Consider the following 18,472-nt stretch of genomic DNA (forward strand, 5'->3'; position numbering starts at 1 on the left):
CCACCTGTGGTACCTCCGGTTGCTCCTCCACCTCCTCCAATAACTGAAACTAGTAAACGTTCTCCGATTGAAAAGCTTAGGAAGTTTAGAGCTGAGGAATTTCGAGGGAGATCAGTTGATGACCCTGTAAAAGCTGAGTATTGGCTACAGAGTTTGGTAAGAATTTTTAAACACATGGCTTGTTTTCCGGAGGATTATCTAAGATGTGCTGTCTCATTGTTAAAAGAAGAAGCATATATGTAATACCCCGAAAATTTTTATAGTAAAATATTATCCGTGATATAGTAAAATAAGGAAATAAAGTGACAAAAAGGAAAATTTTGAGTTATGTCAATATTGGGAAGTATATTATGACATATTGATTCAAGAAACGATTAAATTGTAAAAGTGAGAAAACTTTTGTGGCCCAAGAGTAAATACTCAAAATTTGAAGGATTAAAGTGTAAATATGAAAAGTTGAAGGACTAATAGTGCAACTATTTTAAGGGTGGAATGATCTAGAAACCAAGGAAAATTGATGAATTAGGACCAAATTGAATAAGTGAAGAATTATGAGGGACTAATTTGTAATTTTACCAAATTAAGTGATGACTCAAGAATGGAATTTTAAAAGATCACAAAGGGCAAAATGGTCAATTGGAAGATAGAGAAATCTAGAGACAATGATGATGTTGGAGATATTTTAGATAAATTAAATAAATATTAGTTTATTAATACTTTAAAATTGATTTTTAAATGATATTTTATTATTTTATTATTATTTTATTTAATATATATATGTAAGGAAAGAAAGGGGAGGATGATATGACCACCTTTCTCATGCAACTAACGTGAGAAGAAGAAGAAGAAAGAAAGTTTTCCTTTTCTTACAATTTAGTCATTCCTCCAAAAATTCATTATTTTCACCTAAAAATTGAAAGTATTTCCATAGCCATCAAGAGACAAAGATAGCAAGGAGATGATGGGGAGCAAGAATATCAAGTTGGATTCAAAAAATAGAAGCTGGAGGAGAGAGAAAAATCAAGTTAAAGATTGAAGTCAATAAGAAAAGGTAAGTACATCAAGATTTCAATATGTTTTTAAGTTTGTTATTATTAACAAAGCATGGAAATAATGTTATAGTAGAGTTTTCTTACATAAGGTCCTATGTTCTTGATATGTTAGTGAAGAGAAAATAAGAGAAAATAAGAGAAAGTGATGAGAAATGGTGTAGAAAAAGAAAATAAGGGTGTTATAACATGGTAATTAATATCTTGCACTAAAATAGTTCTAGACAGCAGCAGTAGTCTAACTTTGAAAAATCACCAAAAATTATAGAAATCAAATTATAGGATGAATAAAACGTGAGATTAAAGCTTATTGAGTCTAGTTTCTTATAGAATAAACTGTGTAAGTAATGGATTTGTAAATCATGATATATAATGAATTTTGTGATACAAGGTCAGAATGAATTCGGGTTCCCCTATTCTGACTTTGGAAAATCATAAAAAATTGGATAGAAATAATTAGGGGCTTAAATTTATATTTTTAGAATCTTGAATGAGTATATTTTCAATATAAATAAATAGGAACATCATTTGAATTCTGTACAAGGAGATAATTAATTTTTAGTGAAGAAGGGTCAGAACTGTCAAACAACAGAACAGGGGTAACTTTAAAGAATAAACTGTACGTATTGGCTAAACAAAAAATTCTGAAACTTTTATGGAAATAAGATATATGAGTCTAGTTTCAGGGAAAATTAGCGGATCTTAATTTTTTGTTCTATAGCTCCAGATATGAATAATTTAGTGACTATGACACAGATGGACAGCTTGAATATTCATAAAAGTAAATAATAAAAAAATATAGATAATGTTACTTACAAGTGTGTTATATATATTAAGGATGTGGAATAGAGAGGAGGAGGAGGAAAATATATATGAATATTTAGCTAGCATGGCTAATTTGCATGTTTTAGGCTTAAGGACTAAATTGAATAAAAGTAAAACTTCAGGGGGTAATTTTGTAAAAATGTAAAAATGAACAAATTGAAGGGAATGAATTGTTTTATTATCTAAATTAATAAATTGAATGAAATTGTCAATTTAAGATCGAGTGAAAATTGGAAAAATGGTAAATTACCAAAATGTCCCTGAATCTTGATATTTTTGCAATTTTGCTAGGTAAGTTCGTATAACTTGAATTATATTCCTAAATGCTTGAAATGTATGTTATTGAAGTGAATATGATTTGAAATTTCATTGTATGAAAATTTATGAAACATTGATATATTTGATAAAAAGGGGAAGAAATCCCGGTTGAATGAAAGGAAATTTCGATGGATCTCTGAGAATGAATTAACGGTAAAAAAGATCTAGTCCGGACGGGTGATCCTACCCTGATATAGCCCTCCCGAAGAATTTGAAAAATGGATTTAGCCCAGACGGGTAATTTGAATTAGGGTCTGAATTTAGCCTGGACTGGTAATTCAGATCCAAGCTCATTAGAGTAATTGTTGTTGCAGGGGATTTAGCCTGGACTGGTAATCGCGACAATACTCTATGAGTTTATATTACAGGGGATTTAGCCTAGACTGGTAATCCCACTGTAAGGATGAGGTTCGCGGGAGTGTGCTCTCTGATATGAAATGTGTAAGACCATGGTTGAAAGATACCATGGCAATCTGATATGAAATGTGTAAGACCATGGTTGAAAGATACCATGGCAATCTGATATGAAATGTGTAAGACCATGGTTGAAAGATACCATGGCAACGTGATATGAAATGAATAAGACCATGGTTGAAAGATACCATGGCAACATGACGGGAAATGAATAAGACCATGGTTGAAAGATACCATGGCAACGTGATATGAAATGAATAAGACCATGGTTGAAAGATACCATGGCAACATGACGGGAAATTAATAAGACCATGGTTGAAAGATACCATGGCAACGTGATATGAAATGAATAAGACCATGGTTGAAAGATACCATGGCAACATGACAGAAAATAAGTAATACTATAGTTGAAAGACACTATGGCATCATGTCAAAGATAAATAAAACCGTGGATGGGAGACGCGATGACATCTATTGAACAATTGATATTCAGGTAATATGCATCAGATGACGAATGGTTATATAAAATGGTTGTGTGAAATGTTTACAAGAACTGGTCATATGGAAATATATGTACAAAATAGTTGTATGAAATAATTATGAAGATAGATAAACGAAATAAGAATAAGTACATGGAATATAATTTATGTTAAGTTTGATATAAACTTTACCGGAATAAATATACATAAAATATATGGAAATGATGGAGCATGAAATATTGATATAATGAAATGATTGATATATACTTATGAAGAAACGGTAAGAGAATGATATGTTTCATGACATGTACATATATGATTATCTTTGATATGTTGATACAAGGAAATTATGTAAGTAAAGACAATTATTAAACTCAAGTGTGACATGTCGAGAAAATAAGTATATCAATGTTGAATTTATATGAAATATGTGCAAGTATACTAACAATGATGTGGCTTGACGCTTAGACAAGTGTCAAGCTATTGATTGAATGGTAACATGTTTAATTATAATAAGCATTGAAATAGTAAGTACTTAGATGAAAATAAAATTTAAGATTTTGTGAAATTTTTTTTATGATCCCGATTTAATTCCGGTTGGTTTTTAATGTATGTTTGAGGCTTCGAGGGCCCAATAAAGAGACGTTATGATTATTTTCAAAAGATGAATAATAAATGACTAAGAATTATCTGAAAATGTTCAGTAAACTCCGATAATGCCTCGTACCTATTCCGGCAATTGATACGGGTAGGGGGTGTTACAATATAACTGGTGGGAAACTGTGGAAGCAGTAGTACCTGCAAAGAAGTTTACTTGGGAATTTTTTCAGAATGAGTTTAAAAAGAAATATGTGGGGAAAAGTTATCTAGACAAGAAAAAGAGAGAATTTCTCAATCTACGGCAGGGAAATAAGCCAGTGGCTGAATACGAAAGAGAATTTGTTTACCTCAACAAATATGCTCGAAACATTGTACCTACTGAATAAGAAATGTGTATTAGATTTGAAGAAGGGTTAAATGATGATATTAGAATAATGATTGGGGGTAATGAAATACGGGAGTTCGTTGTTCTGTCAGATCGTGCTCAAAAGCTCGAAGAAGTATATAACAGAAAAATGCAGTGAGATCGGAAAAATAAAGAGTCATTTAAAAGAGGAGCTTCTAAATCATTTTCAGATTTGCCGGTGAAGAAATTTAGAGAAGAAATTAGTCGAACTACATCAGTGCCGGGAAGATTGGGTAGAGGTAGATTAAGACAATCTGATTTCAGGGTATTCGATAGACCTGCAACAAGTAGTTCACTAATTTCTTCTCTAGATTTCTTCACCGGAAAATCTGAAAATGATTTAAAAGCACCTCTTTTAAATGACTCTTTATTTTTTTTGATCTCACTGCATTTTTTTGTTATATACTTCTTCGAGATTTTGAGCATGGTCTGACAGAACAACGAACTCTCGTATTTCATTACCCCAAATTATCATTCTAATCTCATCATTTAACCCTTCTTCAAATCTAATACACATTTCTTCTTCAGTAGGTACAATGTCTCAAGCATATTTACTGAGGTAAGCAAATTCTCTTTCGTATTCAGCCACTAACTTATTTCCCTGTCGTAGATCGAGAAATTCTCTCATTTTCTTGTTTAGATATCTTTTCCCCTCATATTTCTTCTATAACTCATTCTGGAAAAATTCCCAAATAAGCTTCTCTGCAGGTACTACAGCTTCCATAGTTTCCCACCAGTTATATACTTCTTCTTTTAAAAATGAGACAACATATCTTAGATAATCCTTCGGAGAACAAGCCATCTGCTTAGATAATCCTCCGGAGAACAAGCCATCTGTTTAAAAATTCTTACCAAACTCTGTAGCCAATACTCAGCTTTTACAGGGTCATCATTTGATCTCCCTCGAAATTCCTCAGCTCCAAACTTCTTGAGCTTTTCAATCGGAGAACGTTTACTAGTTTCAGTTATTGGAGGAGGTGGAGGAGCAACCGGAGGTACCACAGGTGGTGCAGTAGGGGGAGGAGGTGGTTGAGCCTGACTTCTTTCTTGTATCATCTCCTTATACCACTGATTCATAACTCCATAAATCATATTTTTAAGTTCTCGCTCTCGCATCATAGAAATTGGAATATCACTACTTGTTCCCTGTTCAGAAGTCTGCACTCTACTGTTAGCTTCTTCCTGTTCAGTACGTTCAGGTCTATCTGACATCTTTATAATCGGAGAGTATCTATAAAAATAATAAAGATTAGATCGGATCATACACATCACACTATCACAGATTTATATGGCATGTATTTCTAAACACTTTACACAAAACACATGTTCCGAGAATCGGCTAAACCGGGCTCTGATACCACTAAATGTAACATTCCTTACCCGTATTCGTCCCCGAAATAGGGTACGAGGCATCACCAGAATTTACCAATTAATTTTCCGTTATTACAAATTAAATACTATTTATTTACCGAAATATGTCATAACGTCCTTTAGATGGGCCTCCAAAGCCCAAAACATACTTCTAGACTAAATCGAAATTAAACCAAAACCATAGGAAATATTTTTATTTTTATTTATTTATTTTTTTATAAGCTCAATATAACCCCTTTAAAAATATCTAACCTTCCCTGCAAATTTTAAATCTGAGACCAATCCAACCAACCAATTCATTTCAACCAATTTGATACCAAATTATACTTCTATTATAATTATACCATTTAACATATTCATCACTCTTTACTTTAATGCATATTTATTAAACAAGTCTTAGCATATATATAATTATCAAACCTTATACATGCCATATAAATCAAAAAGGAAATTTACAAAAGCTACCGGAGATAATCTGGATAGTGTGATCCTCTGTGTTGATCCGATCCTCCGTATACTTCTACGTCAATCTACAAGAGACATTGAATACACTCAAGTAAGCTTATAGAAGCTTAGTAAGTTCATAGGCATAAAACATAAATCTTACCAAATATTCAAACACTTATACAATATACATAATTATTAAGTTCACCTGTCAACCACAATCATTGATGAGTTCCCTTTTTTAAACTCACTATCACTTATCCATTTCATTTAATTCTTTTGGGCTCATTTGTCACATACCATTCTTAATCAAATTAGGGAACATTTACGGAAAATTGAGTACTTCACTTTCACTTTGTCATAGTATAACTATGGTATTGCGTATGATCACTTATCACTTTTCGAAATCATAGTCCTGCCACGGTTTTACACGGATCACATTTATCACTTGTCACTGATCAGATAAGTGTAGCTAAAGCTACCACTTATTGCTTGTCACTTGTCACTGATCAGATAAATGTAACTGAGGCTACCACTTATCACTTGTCCCTTGTCACTGATCAGAAGTACTCAAATCCGACGTTCCGCTCAATTTGATCATTTATTCAGTTTTTTCATTGTCATTTTATTCTCAATTCATTAATAAATATATCTCATCATACATTATATAATTCATAAAATTAATAATTAATCATTAAATTTCAGCCATATGAACTTACCTAGGTCGATTTCCAAAATTTGTGAAAATTTAGGGACTAATCGGCTACTTTCTCTTTTCCTCGATTTGCTTCGGGATCTCGATCTACCATTGTAAAATCATTCACTTATCAGTATTGACTTCACATTCATTCTATTTCACATCCTTAATATTTATAACCCGCTAATAAGTAACATTATTTGTAATTTCACTATTTACCTATGTATATTCAATGCTGTCCATCCGTGTCATAGTTACTAAATTATTTTTATTTTAAGCTACAGAAATCTAAATTAGGATCCGCTAATTTTCCTTGAAACTAGGCTCACATATCTTATTATCATATAATTTTCAAAATTTTTAGTTTAGCCAATAAGTATAGTTTATTCTTTAAAGTCAGTCTTGTTCTGCTGTCTGACAATTCCGACCCTTCTTCACTAAAAATTAATTATCTCCTCGTACAGGATTCAGATGATGTTCCCGTTTGTTTCTCTTGAAAATAGATTCATTCAGAATTTTAAAAATATAAATTTAAACCCCTAATTATTTTTTTTTCTAATTTTTTATGATTTTCCAAATTCAGAACAGGGGAACCTGAAATCATTTTAACCTTGTCTCACAAAATTTATTATATCTCATAATTTACAATTCCATTTCTTTTACTGTTTCTTCTATAACAAACTAGACTTAATAAGCTTTAATTTCATATTTTATTCATCCTCTAATTCAATTTCTACAATTTTTGGTGAGTTTTCAAAATTAGACTACTACTGCTGTCCAAAACTGTTTTAGTGCGAATGCTAATTTCGATTTTTGCCCCAAATTTCATAGTTCATACAATTCAGTCCTTGCTTTATTAACCCCTCAATTAAGCTAATTTTTCCCAATTAATACTTTACCTAAAAATTAAAAGTTATTTCACAACTATTGAAATTCATAATTTCTATATAAAACCCTAACTTCAAACTCTTTTACAATTACATTCACTTTCTATTCAATTCTTTCAATAAAATCAGCATATAAACAATGTAAAGTCTAATTCCAGGCTAAATCATCATATACTTCCGACACATATTCATAGAAACTTTAAATTTCTTTCATAGAATCAAAAACTAATGAATTCAACAAGTGGACCTAGTTGTAAAAGTCACAAAAACACAAAAAATTTAAGAAATAATCAAGAATTGAACTTACTTGCAGAAAAAATATGAAAAACCAGCTTAAGGAAACCCTTCTATGGTGTTTTTCTGATGAGAATGCAGAAAAATAAAGAGAAATCTAGATAATTCCACTTTAGTCCTAGCTTTATTAAGTAAATTTTGCAATATTCCAATTTTACCCTTATTTCTCCTTATTTTTTTGCTGCTTTCATGCTGTTGCCGTCCAGCCCAAATAAACCTTGGGTCTATTTTCCTTTTAAACCCTCTTTCTTTTATCATTTAAGCTATTGAATAATTTCTCAAAATTTTACATTTGTTACAATTTAGTCTTTTTTATTCAATTAACTATCGAAACTTTAAAGTTTCGTTACATAAATATTTATAAAAATATTTATGGCTCGGTTTAAAATTTTAAAAGTCTCGATACATCGTTTTCGATTCTAATTATTTTAATATTTATTTCTAGTCCACTATTCGCTATTTCAAAAATTTTCCTAACTTCATATCTAACTTATATTCACTAAATTAATAATATTTTCTACTCATTTGTCGGATTTAGTGATCTTGAATCACTGTTCCGACACTACTGAAAATTTAAGCTATTACAACTGATCTTCCTCAGCACAATTACATCATCCTCCTTATTTCCTCTATTATTGATACACCACATCAACATTGTTATATGATTCATTTTACTGCGAATGAAAAAAAATCACAAACACATGGTAAAATATCACATTCTCTTTTTTTTATTGAATTTTTTTAATTTTTAAATTTCTAATTACCATATTGAAAAATCGAGATAGTGAAGGCGTAAACGTGTATTTAGCCTTTTCTATTATTAGATGAAAATTGTAAATAAAAGTGCATACCGTGGTTTTTGGAATCAAATCAATTAGACCATCGATTCCTAGTCTAACTAATTCAGTTGTTAGTACGATTTCAATTAAATTAATTATTCAAAAAATCATAAAATTTAAAATTATTAAAAATTATAAAACCCAATTCAACTGTTGACCTGTACCGTTTTTATCTCGGTTCATATCAGTTCAGAAATCTACGAATTTTTTCTTTACTCTAAATAAATGTATCGACCAGTTCATAATCCAATTAACTCAATTACCGTTCCAATCTAATTTAATGAGTTTTGTCCATACAAACCATTCTTCCCTGTCTCTTCCTTTTCTCTTTAACTTTTATCCATCCATACTTTTTAACACCCCAAAAATAGATTATATATATTATCTTCACCACGAAAGTGGATGTGATGACATGTTGTAATCTAATAACGGTTATTATTGCATATTTTAATGGTAGATAATTTCAAATAACAATTATAAATTGCAGGTACTTAATTATGATGAAAATAAATTATAGGTACTTAATTTAAAAATATATACAATATGGAGGAAGGAATGATTATGTCAGTCTATTTTAAGGTGTTAATTGGATTTTTTTTTCTAAGTACCAAATTGAAAAAAAAAATGAGATAGTGAAGGGTGAATGTGTATTTATTCTTTTCTATTGCCAGATTATGTTTTAAATAATTAAGGGAAAGTTGGCAAATGGTGGATGCTTAATGATGAATGAAGACAAAAATGCATAATCATGGCACCCTTAATTCATTATGAATTTTCAATTTCATGCAATTGCACATTTGTAAAAGCTATAATTATGATAATCAGATAATTAAGGTTGAACCATAATCGCTAATTTCCACATTCTAATTATAAAAAATTAACCTTCCACCTAAAGGCATGCATAATTAGTTAAACAGAAATAAAGCTAATTAATTGTAAGAATAGAAAAACAAAACCATAAGAGTTTCTCATATTAAAAAAAGATTGTACTTGTTTTCGGCTTAAATTTTCACTTTGCTCATTTCAGTCACTTTGCATCCTCGACTTTCCTTCCGTCCATTAAGTTAGCCCATTGTTAAAAAAAATTCACGTGTTCACATATTCACCCCTAAATTTTTAATGAAATTCTCACTTTCAACCCTTGTATAGTAGTCAAAATCTCACTTCAACCCTCACGTATTCGCATTTGATTGAAACGGCCATGCGGAGGACTAAAGTGATCGAAACAATGAAAATAAAGGGGGCAAAATAAAAATTTCACTATGATACAAGGAAAAAAAACAGTATTAAATGTGAAAAAGGTAGAAAACCTCTTTGGTCCCTCTTAATTTTGAATTTGATTAAATTGGTCCCTCTCAAAAAAATTAAAGCATTTAATCTCTGTCAATTTCAAATCTGAGCAACTAAAGATAATTAATCATGACATTAATGTTTTTCATCAATTATACGTGATTTTGATTGATATAATAATAAATTTAGCCTTCAGAGTTTACACATTCTATCAATTTGGCTTTAATTTAACAAATTAATCCTATAACATTTATACGAATCTGTAAATGTTGAAGTTAAATTTGTTTATTTTTAAAAAAATTAATGTCAAAATGACAAAAATATGTAAATATCGAAAGCTAAATTTGTTACTATACCAATTAAAATTATGAACAATTGACGGAAGACATTAATACCGTGATTAATTGTCCTTAGTTGCCTGCTTTCGAAATTGATAAGGATAAAATTGCTCCAATTTTTCTGAGAGGGACCAATATGCTCAATTTCGAAATTGAGTGAGACTGGAGAGGTCATTTTACCAAAAAATAGCAAATAAAGGCAGTGAGACCATCTCATAGGATTCCTTCGGCAAATTGACAGTGAAAGCAAAACAACAGTTCAAAAAGCTAAAGCTGAGAAAAACACACACTGACAGAGTAATCAAAATTCAAGACACTGAGAAAAAAAGTTCCCTTTTTTTTGTCTCGTTCTAATTTGCTGTTGTACCTGTGGTTTTTTTTGGTAAGACACCCACAAAAATTTTTAAGGGTGAAGATTGATTTTATTATTTTAAAGCCGCCATGAATGTTTTTCACTATGCTACTGTTCATCATTTCTCTGGGCGGGAATAAAGGCCAGCTCCATTTCAAAAACTAAATTAAAAAAATATTATAATAAAAAGACAAATGTCATAATGTATTTTGAATTTTTTTAAAAAACAGGAAGCAACTTGAATAATTTTTTTCCTAGTTTTTGAGTTTTGAGGCTTCCAACTCACATGCTGTTATCTGTTTCCATTTTTTTATTTTAATAAAAAATAAAACTCAAAGGAAAAACCAGAAAAAGCAAAGAAAAGGCCAAGAAATAGAAGCCCAAATTATCTGAAAACTTGATTATCCTAGTGTTTTCTTTTTTCTCGGCTGATTAGGTACAGACATTCCACAGATTTTTCTTGCAGAGTTTGTTTGAATTGTTTTTCTTTTCAAACCCTTAGAACTAAGACATCAAATCTGAACTCAACTTCGGTTTCCCATTGTTTCTTTCTAGTTCCACGTCTGGTTTTTTAAGGTATTTGATCAGTGTCAGCTCAGCCGCTCTAATTCCTTCAAGTTTTTTGTTTCTCCCTTTATTTAACATTTCAAGTTGGTTTTATGTCTGGGTTTTATTTAGTTTTAAATGAAATCTCAAGAATAAGCACTTGAGCTTCTTATCTTTAGTGGGTGTCTCAAGCTTAGGATCCTTTATATTGGGTTTTTGGTTTCTGGGAATTTCTTTTCAGCTACTGTTTCATTGATTGAAATTTATGTTGCATGGTAGTGGGTCATTTTTGTTTTGGAAAGACTTGTAAAATGAGATGATTAGTTCTAGTTTTTGAGATACTATTTATGGTAACTAAAGCTGCCATATTCTTCCATTCTTCAGCAAAGTATTTAGATGGTAGTTTCATTTACTTCTGTTATTAAAAAAAAAGGATAAAAACTTTTTTGGGTGTTTATAAGTTTTATCTGTTGTCGTTGGGATTGGAGACAGTTAGAGGTTTAGATTTGAAGCAAAGTTGAGAAAAATGAATAAGCCGAGTAATGTTATTCATTAATTTATTTTTGCGTTCTTTAAAAGGATTTTCTGGTTAGTATATGGTGACATCTTGAACTAGACTTCGCTTCTTGTTTGTATGTAAGTGCAGAAGAACAATCTCTGATGAGCTAAGTGGTGCTGGATATTTCAAACTTGCTATGGAAAAAAGGAAATGGCTGTGGAAGAGGAGGTCTTCTGAGAGGAGTCCCGGCGAAACCGACACTTCCGGATCGTTATCGTCACATTCCGAGAGATACTCTGATGATCAGGTTGGTCTATGTGTGTGGAAATTAACTAGTGTTGGTTAAATGCCAATGTGAAATTCTGGAGATTTTTTGTTTGTACCATTCATATAATAGTGTTAGTTGCTTAAAGTTCTTTTGCCTCAAAGCTGCTGTTCATCTTTTGTCTCCATCAAACCTCCTTTGATTTCATTTTACAGCTCATTTATTTTCTTTTCATGTTTTTGGCTGTCAAGTTGCTTCCTGTCCAGTCATAAAAATAATTAAAAAGTGGATTAAAAATACAGTGTGAAGTGCATGAGTAGCTTCACTTACCTACTGGGGTTATCATATGTTAGGATCCATTCGGATAAGAAGATTGGCTCCGGTAAGATTAAAAATAGCCCAGCCGGTGAAACTAGTTAACGATATTAAAATATCAAGTGTCATATGTGACTGATGTGACTTGGATTGGATAGATGACAAATGCAATGCTGGAAGAGTGAATACTATTACTTTAACCTATCCTTATCCAATATTTGTTTTATAAATCTCATAATTAGTTAAGAGGTTAAAGTTTGTTTTCGAAGCTGCTTTTGCTATGCTGCTATCATGCTCTGCTACTCCTAACTCTTCATTTTCCTTGAAGTATTAATGTTCGTTATCAATTTTCTTCCACGTTCCTTGTATGGAAACCGATGTTCTTTTTTGTTGTTTTATTTATATGATGGAGTTGGATTTGTGATTGAGTTTTGATAAAGCTAGTCTGTTTTCTGATTATTTGGTCCAGAATCTCTTGGTTTTTCTCAGTTAAGATTGATTCTCAATTCTCTCTAATTGTTGAAGCAGGATGTTTCCAAATTGTCGCCACAGCTGAATAATAACACACAATCACCTGAAGTGTCGTCAAAGGCTTCAACCAGTTCCGAAGATGTTACGGATGGCGTTAAGATCTTGACACAGAAGTTATCAGCTGCACTAGTTAATATTAGTGCCAAAGAGGACTTGGTGAAGCAACATTCCAAAGTTGCGGAAGAAGCTATTGCAGGTATTACTGACGGTTACACGCTTGTAAATGTGTTTCTAAGATGATTTATTCATCTTCTTTGACATTGTTTTCTCTGGTATAGTCTACTCGCTGTCTATGTTATTTGAACTTGAGAATGAGAATTGGATTTGGATATGTCTCCGTCGTAAGAATGATGAATCCGAGTAACATAGCTTACTATTTCGTCTACTTGGTTGTTGGTTGTTTTAAACTTAGGTTGGGAAAATGCTGAAAATGAAGTAGTAGTGTTGAAGCAAAAACTTGAGGCTTCAATACAGCAAAACTTGGCACTAGAAGATCGTGTGAGCCATCTCGATGGAGCTCTCAAGGAATGTGTAAGGCAGCTAAGACAAGCGAGAGAGGAGCAGGAGGAGAAGATTAGTGAAGCCATTGCTAAAGCTGCCCAGGATTGGGAAACTACCAAATTCGAACTCAAAAGCAGGTTGCTTGATCTCCAAGCTAAATCTGAAGCTATTAATTCCAAGCTTCCTCCTCAGGTTGGTCCTGAGGTTTGGCGAAAGATAGAAGATTTAGAGAAGAAAAATGCGGACCTCAAGCTTGAGCTCTCATCTCAGTTGGAGGAGAAGGAAATCAGAACAATTGAGAGGGACTTGAGCACCCAAGCAGCTGAAACGGCTAGCAAACAACACTTGGAGAGTATAAAGAAGGTAGCAAAGCTTGAGGCCGAGTGCCGAAGACTCAAAGCAATAGCTGGTAAATCTCCGAATATCTCCTCGATTTATGTCGAACTCCTTACTGATAGTCAATCAGACAGTGGAGAACGGGTTAATCTTGTGGAGATCGATACTCACAGGATGATTTGCTCGGAAGCAAACAAAGGAGAACTCAGTTGTTCTGATTCATGGGCATCAGCCTTGATTGCAGAACTTGATCAATTCAAAAACGAAAAGACTGTCAACCGAAGCCTCCCAGGTTCTTCCATTGAGATTGATATCATGGACGATTTTCTTGAGATGGAAAGGCTTGCTGCTTTGCCTGAAACCAAGAGTAAAAACCAATGTCTTGAATCAAAAGCTACTGCCAAAGTATCTAATAACGATGGTGATAGCTTGTTGTTGAAGGCTGAGCTTGAAGCCATGATTCATCGAACAACGGAACTTGAAAAGAAGTTGGAGAAGATAGAAGTTGAGAAGGCTGAACTAGAAACTGCTCTTACTAAAACTCAAGAAAGTCTTAATGAATCTGAACTGCAGTTGAGGGACACGGGACTAAAATTGGAGGAGTTGCAAAGGGAGCTCAGCATGGCAAATGAAGCAAAGCAAAATCTTGAGTCTCAACTCAGGAACATGGAAGCAGATGTAGAGACAATGTCATCAAAGATTGAATCATTAGAAAAAGAAATCGAAAAGGAAAGCACCTTATCTGCTGAGGTTTCAGTTAATGCAAATGAATCAAAGAAAATGTTGGAGTCTCAACTCATTAGCATCGAAGTAGAAGCTCGAACTATGTCTGCAAAGATCGATTCATTAGAAACAGAAGTCGAAAAGGAAAGGGCACTTTCAGCACAAATAACAGTCAAGTGTCAAGAACTGGAAGAAGAGCTGTCGAGGAAGAAACAGGAAACTGAGCTCCAGCAAACTGTTAACTCGAACGTCGAAGTGAAGATAAAACAGGTAACTCTTTGGTTTTGATGCATCTAAACTAATCTAAGTGCATCTCTAATGTTTCCCATTAATTGTGGATTTACTAGAGAGTTTATGGAATATTTTATCTGATAATCACGAGATGCTATGGCAGGAGGATTTGACTGCTGCTGCTGGAAAACTTGCCGAGTGTCAAAGGACAATAGCATCTTTAGGACAACAACTGAAATCTCTTGCAACACTTGAAGACTTTTTAATCGACAGTGCGAGCATACCTGAGTTCCCTAAAGGACGGTCATTGATTCCTAAAGCTGGTGGAGAGCCTTGGAATTTACATTCCAATGAAACATTTTCACCCAAAAGAGATCCAGAGTCTCCAAGAACTAGTTTTGATAAGAACAATGGAAACACACCCCCATCTTCATCCTCCTCTTCATCTATCATGACATCGAATCATGCCAGTTCCGAGAAGAACAGAAATGGGTTTGCAAAATTTTTCACTCGGAGTAAGAACGGGATACAACTAGAAATTTAAGAACAAGTTGTAAAACAAAGATATAGTTTGTCATATTAAAGACGGTGATTAAATGTTGTTTGATCACCTGTTATTATTATTGTTACTTCACTCTTAGGTTGTCTCATGTAATGCTATTATTATACATGAATGGTTGTGTTCAAATTGAAATATCAACATTCAAGTTGTTACTTCACTCTTAGGTTGTCTCATGTAATGCTATTATTATACATGAATGGTTGTGTTCAAATTGAAATATCAACATTCAAATGCTTGGTGGTTTTTATGCTTTCTGAATCTGTCCATGAAAATGAATGCCTTTTGCTGTACCTTTGATGTTTGCCTTTTGCTGTACCTTTGATGTTTACTTGACAGTAGCATTTCAAGTATCCTGATAAATTTCGGCCTTGAAAACAATCAAAATAGTAACGTGGGAGGAAGATGAATCAGATCATATAGGTATAATCCAAAGCATCAAAGAGAAGAGAGAAGAGAGAAGAGAAAAGAGAAAAAGAGAAAAGAGAGAAAAGAGAAAAGAGAAAAGGGTAAAAATGGGGTGAGAGAGGCTCGAATTCTCGACCTCAGGATAACTCAGAAGCTATGAGACCTACGCGCTAGCCAACTGCGCCACCACCCCACCTTGTCGTTTGGACTAAATATATACTTAATATAACTAATGTAAATTATACGTTGGTTCCACAGAGGCACTAACGTCGCGAACATGAAAAGAGCATAAGGCTTTACCAAACAAGTGTTCATCAAAACCAGATGCCAAAGAAAAAGTCACAAGGTCGAACGACAATATATGGGATGACCCATGGAGCACCAAGACACCGCTTCGCATCGATGACCTAAGATCGACGAAGAAAGGAAGGCATGAACTTGAGTTATTATGTCGAACACAAAGGAAAAAAAAACTAAGCGACAAACGGAGGTGTAAGCGGTGCTAGCCTAAAGGCCAAGCGGAAGCAAAAACTTGGAATAGCGAGAAAAACCATTGTAGAGAGAAGGGAGAGCGTCCCTAGGCTTATATTGAACAACCAGATTTCCAAGTCATACGCTTCAAACTTCAGATATAAAAAAACTTAAACAAGGTGGCTCTGACAAAGGATGGATATTAGATAACAAAGCTAATAAAGAGTTATTTGCCGATGGCCAAGGCAGGCTCACGTGCAAGTACTGCTCTTCACTAAACCCTAAATCACTACTCCTAAGGTATAATGTGAGAGAGAAGTCCTAATCTCAAGTAAGTCCTGCACAATTTATCCTCTTTATCTCTTACATCTATATAGTTGAAATCATCAAGCCTCCTGCTAAGTTAAACATCAAGAGTATTTCTCAGGTGCCCCTAATTTTTCATTTGTTTTTATAGGCTTTTTTATCTCCTATTCAGTTTAATACCCTGAAACACAAATCGAAGTCAAATAAATTCGACTTTATAGAAACTTGTCAACAATATTTTATTATTAATTGAAAAGTTCAACAAATCCAATCCAAATTTATAAAGAAAAGAATCCAAAAATGTTCGATTATTACATTAAATACGAGTCGGATGGAATTAAATAAAAATAAAAATCTTAATCATGTGCAGGATTAAAGTTTAATTTTTTTTTAGAATTAAAAGTATACATGAACTGAGCTAAACTTACTTAGACCTTACCATTCCAAAAGCACGCTCGAAAAGTGAGATTTTGGGCAAAAATATAAGCCCAAAAATGAGTTTGAATAAAAACATGAAACCTGTTTTCTAAATAGGCCAATCTCAGATAAGTTTTTTTGGCTCGAACCTAGTTCGGCTTGAATTTTTAAAAAAATGCTGCTTTTTGCTATTGTTTTCATTGTTTTTATGTTGTTGTCACTGTTTGGTGTCATTTCTTTATTATATTACTACTATTTTGTTATTATTTGAATATTATATAACTCTTGTTTTATTGTTAATTTTGTTACTATTTTAGAGGTATTTGCTTGATAAGTTGCAACTATCTTAGTATTATTTAAGTATAAATAATTTTTTTAATTTAATTTTAATTTGTTGAAAAATATTTAATTTAATATTTTTAGTGTATTTGATGTATTATATTTTATAAAAATTTTATATAAAAATAATAATGTAAAAGAATTTAATATGAGCTGGCTAAGTTAAGCTCAAATTTTAATATTTTTATCGAAGTCGAATCTAATCTTAAAAAATGAGCTTAAAATTTTATTAAGACCTGATTTGAACCGACTTATAATCACCTCGGCTTGACATTATTTTCAAAAAATTTAAAATTTAAACTTTGACTCACTTAATCAAATAGGTCGAGTTATTATTTAGAAAATAAGAAAAATATTTTTATTTAAATTTAATTATAAAATATATTAAAATTAGGGTAAACTATAAAAATAGTCACTTTTGTTTGTTTCAGGTTACATTTTAGTCACTTATGTTTGAAATGTTACATTTTAGTTACTTATGTTATTATTTTGTTATAAAGTGATCACTCTTCCGTTAAGTTCCGTTATCTCCCTAACGGTAATCCTACGTGGCAGTCCAACTAGATTTTAAGTGCCAACTTGGATTTCTTAATGGGATGAGAATAGATTTTTTTATTAAATAAATTTAATTAATTAAAATTTTTAACTCCTAAATCTTAGTTAAAAAACTGTTCATCTCCCCCTTTTTTTAGTTTTATTTTTCAATTGACTAAAAAAGTTATTATCATCAAAATTTTTTATTCAAGTACAAAAACAAAAGAGGATTCAATGAAAGGTCTAGGTATGTCTTCTTCACCTACAAATTTATGTTCTAAAACTTAAAATGAAGTGGTTGTCGACAAATAAGAAGATGGTAATCGTTTTTGTTCCTAATCATTGTATTTTCCAATTCTTCACATTCTCCAATAATTAGTTTCTCAATCCTTTTTTTTTATTTGAATCGGCTTGTTTGTTCACAATCCCTCTGTGGGTATCCCTTTTTTCTGATCTGAAATTATTTTAGTTAATATTTATATCAAGAATTTTAATTTAGGGTTTTCATTAAACAATAAAAAATTTAATCTTTTATTTTTCAATATTGAATAAAAGAGATGGATGAATGCAAAGAAGACATACCTAAACCCTCCATTGAATCCATCTTTATGAAGCAATGAATTTGATTTCAACTATTTTAATCTTAATAATAGTTTTTCCAGTCAAATGAAAAAAAAATATTGAAAAAAAAGAAGAGATTGAAAAAAATTAAAAAGAGAAGATGAACAGTTTTCTTAGTTAATGTTTAGGTTTAAAAATTTTAATTAATTAAATTTTTAATGAAAAATCTATTTTCATCCCATTTAAAAATTCAAGTTGGCATCTAAAATCTAGTTAGACTGCCATGTAGGATTACCGTTAGAGAAATAACGGAACTTAACGGTAGAG

At 32.1% G+C, this 18,472-nt stretch overlaps 1 protein-coding gene across 10 annotated transcripts; it reads left to right on the plus strand.

The window, feature by feature from the left end:
- Positions 1-10,479: 10,479 nt before the first annotated feature.
- On the plus strand, positions 10,480-15,359 carry LOC107924717 (filament-like plant protein). 10 transcript variants are annotated; one of them, XM_016855289.2, is made up of 5 exons: positions 10,480-10,633; positions 11,796-11,955; positions 12,757-12,955; positions 13,172-14,589; positions 14,714-15,359. In XM_016855289.2, the coding sequence occupies exons 2-5, from the start codon at positions 11,845-11,847 to the stop codon at positions 15,092-15,094; spliced, it is 2,109 nt and encodes a 702-aa protein (XP_016710778.2). In that variant the 5' UTR covers positions 10,480-10,633; positions 11,796-11,844; the 3' UTR covers positions 15,095-15,359. The 10 variants fall into 10 exon arrangements, with proteins under 10 accessions (XP_016710778.2, XP_040969992.1, XP_016710776.2 ...); XM_041114058.1 differs by having other exon boundaries at positions 10,545-10,633; positions 12,754-12,955; XM_016855287.2 differs by lacking the exon at positions 10,480-10,633 and adding an exon at positions 10,671-11,179 and having other exon boundaries at positions 11,791-11,955.
- Positions 15,360-18,472: the final 3,113 nt, after the last annotated feature.

This window comes from Gossypium hirsutum, chromosome A05 (genome assembly GCF_007990345.1).
Source record: "Gossypium hirsutum isolate 1008001.06 chromosome A05, Gossypium_hirsutum_v2.1, whole genome shotgun sequence".
Classification (NCBI taxonomy): Eukaryota; Viridiplantae; Streptophyta; class Magnoliopsida; order Malvales; family Malvaceae; genus Gossypium; species Gossypium hirsutum.

Excerpts from the sequence above, each read along its gene's own strand:
- LOC107924717 (XM_041114058.1), top strand. The coding sequence starts at position 11,845 with ATGGAAAAAAGGAAATGGCTGTGGAAGAGGAGGTCTTCTGAGAGGAGT. Across the intron at positions 11,956-12,753 it reads AGAGATACTCTGATGATCAG|CAGGATGTTTCCAAATTGTC; the intron begins GTTGGTCTATGT and ends TAATTGTTGAAG. Across the intron at positions 14,590-14,713 it reads TCGAAGTGAAGATAAAACAG|GAGGATTTGACTGCTGCTGC; the intron begins GTAACTCTTTGG and ends ATGCTATGGCAG.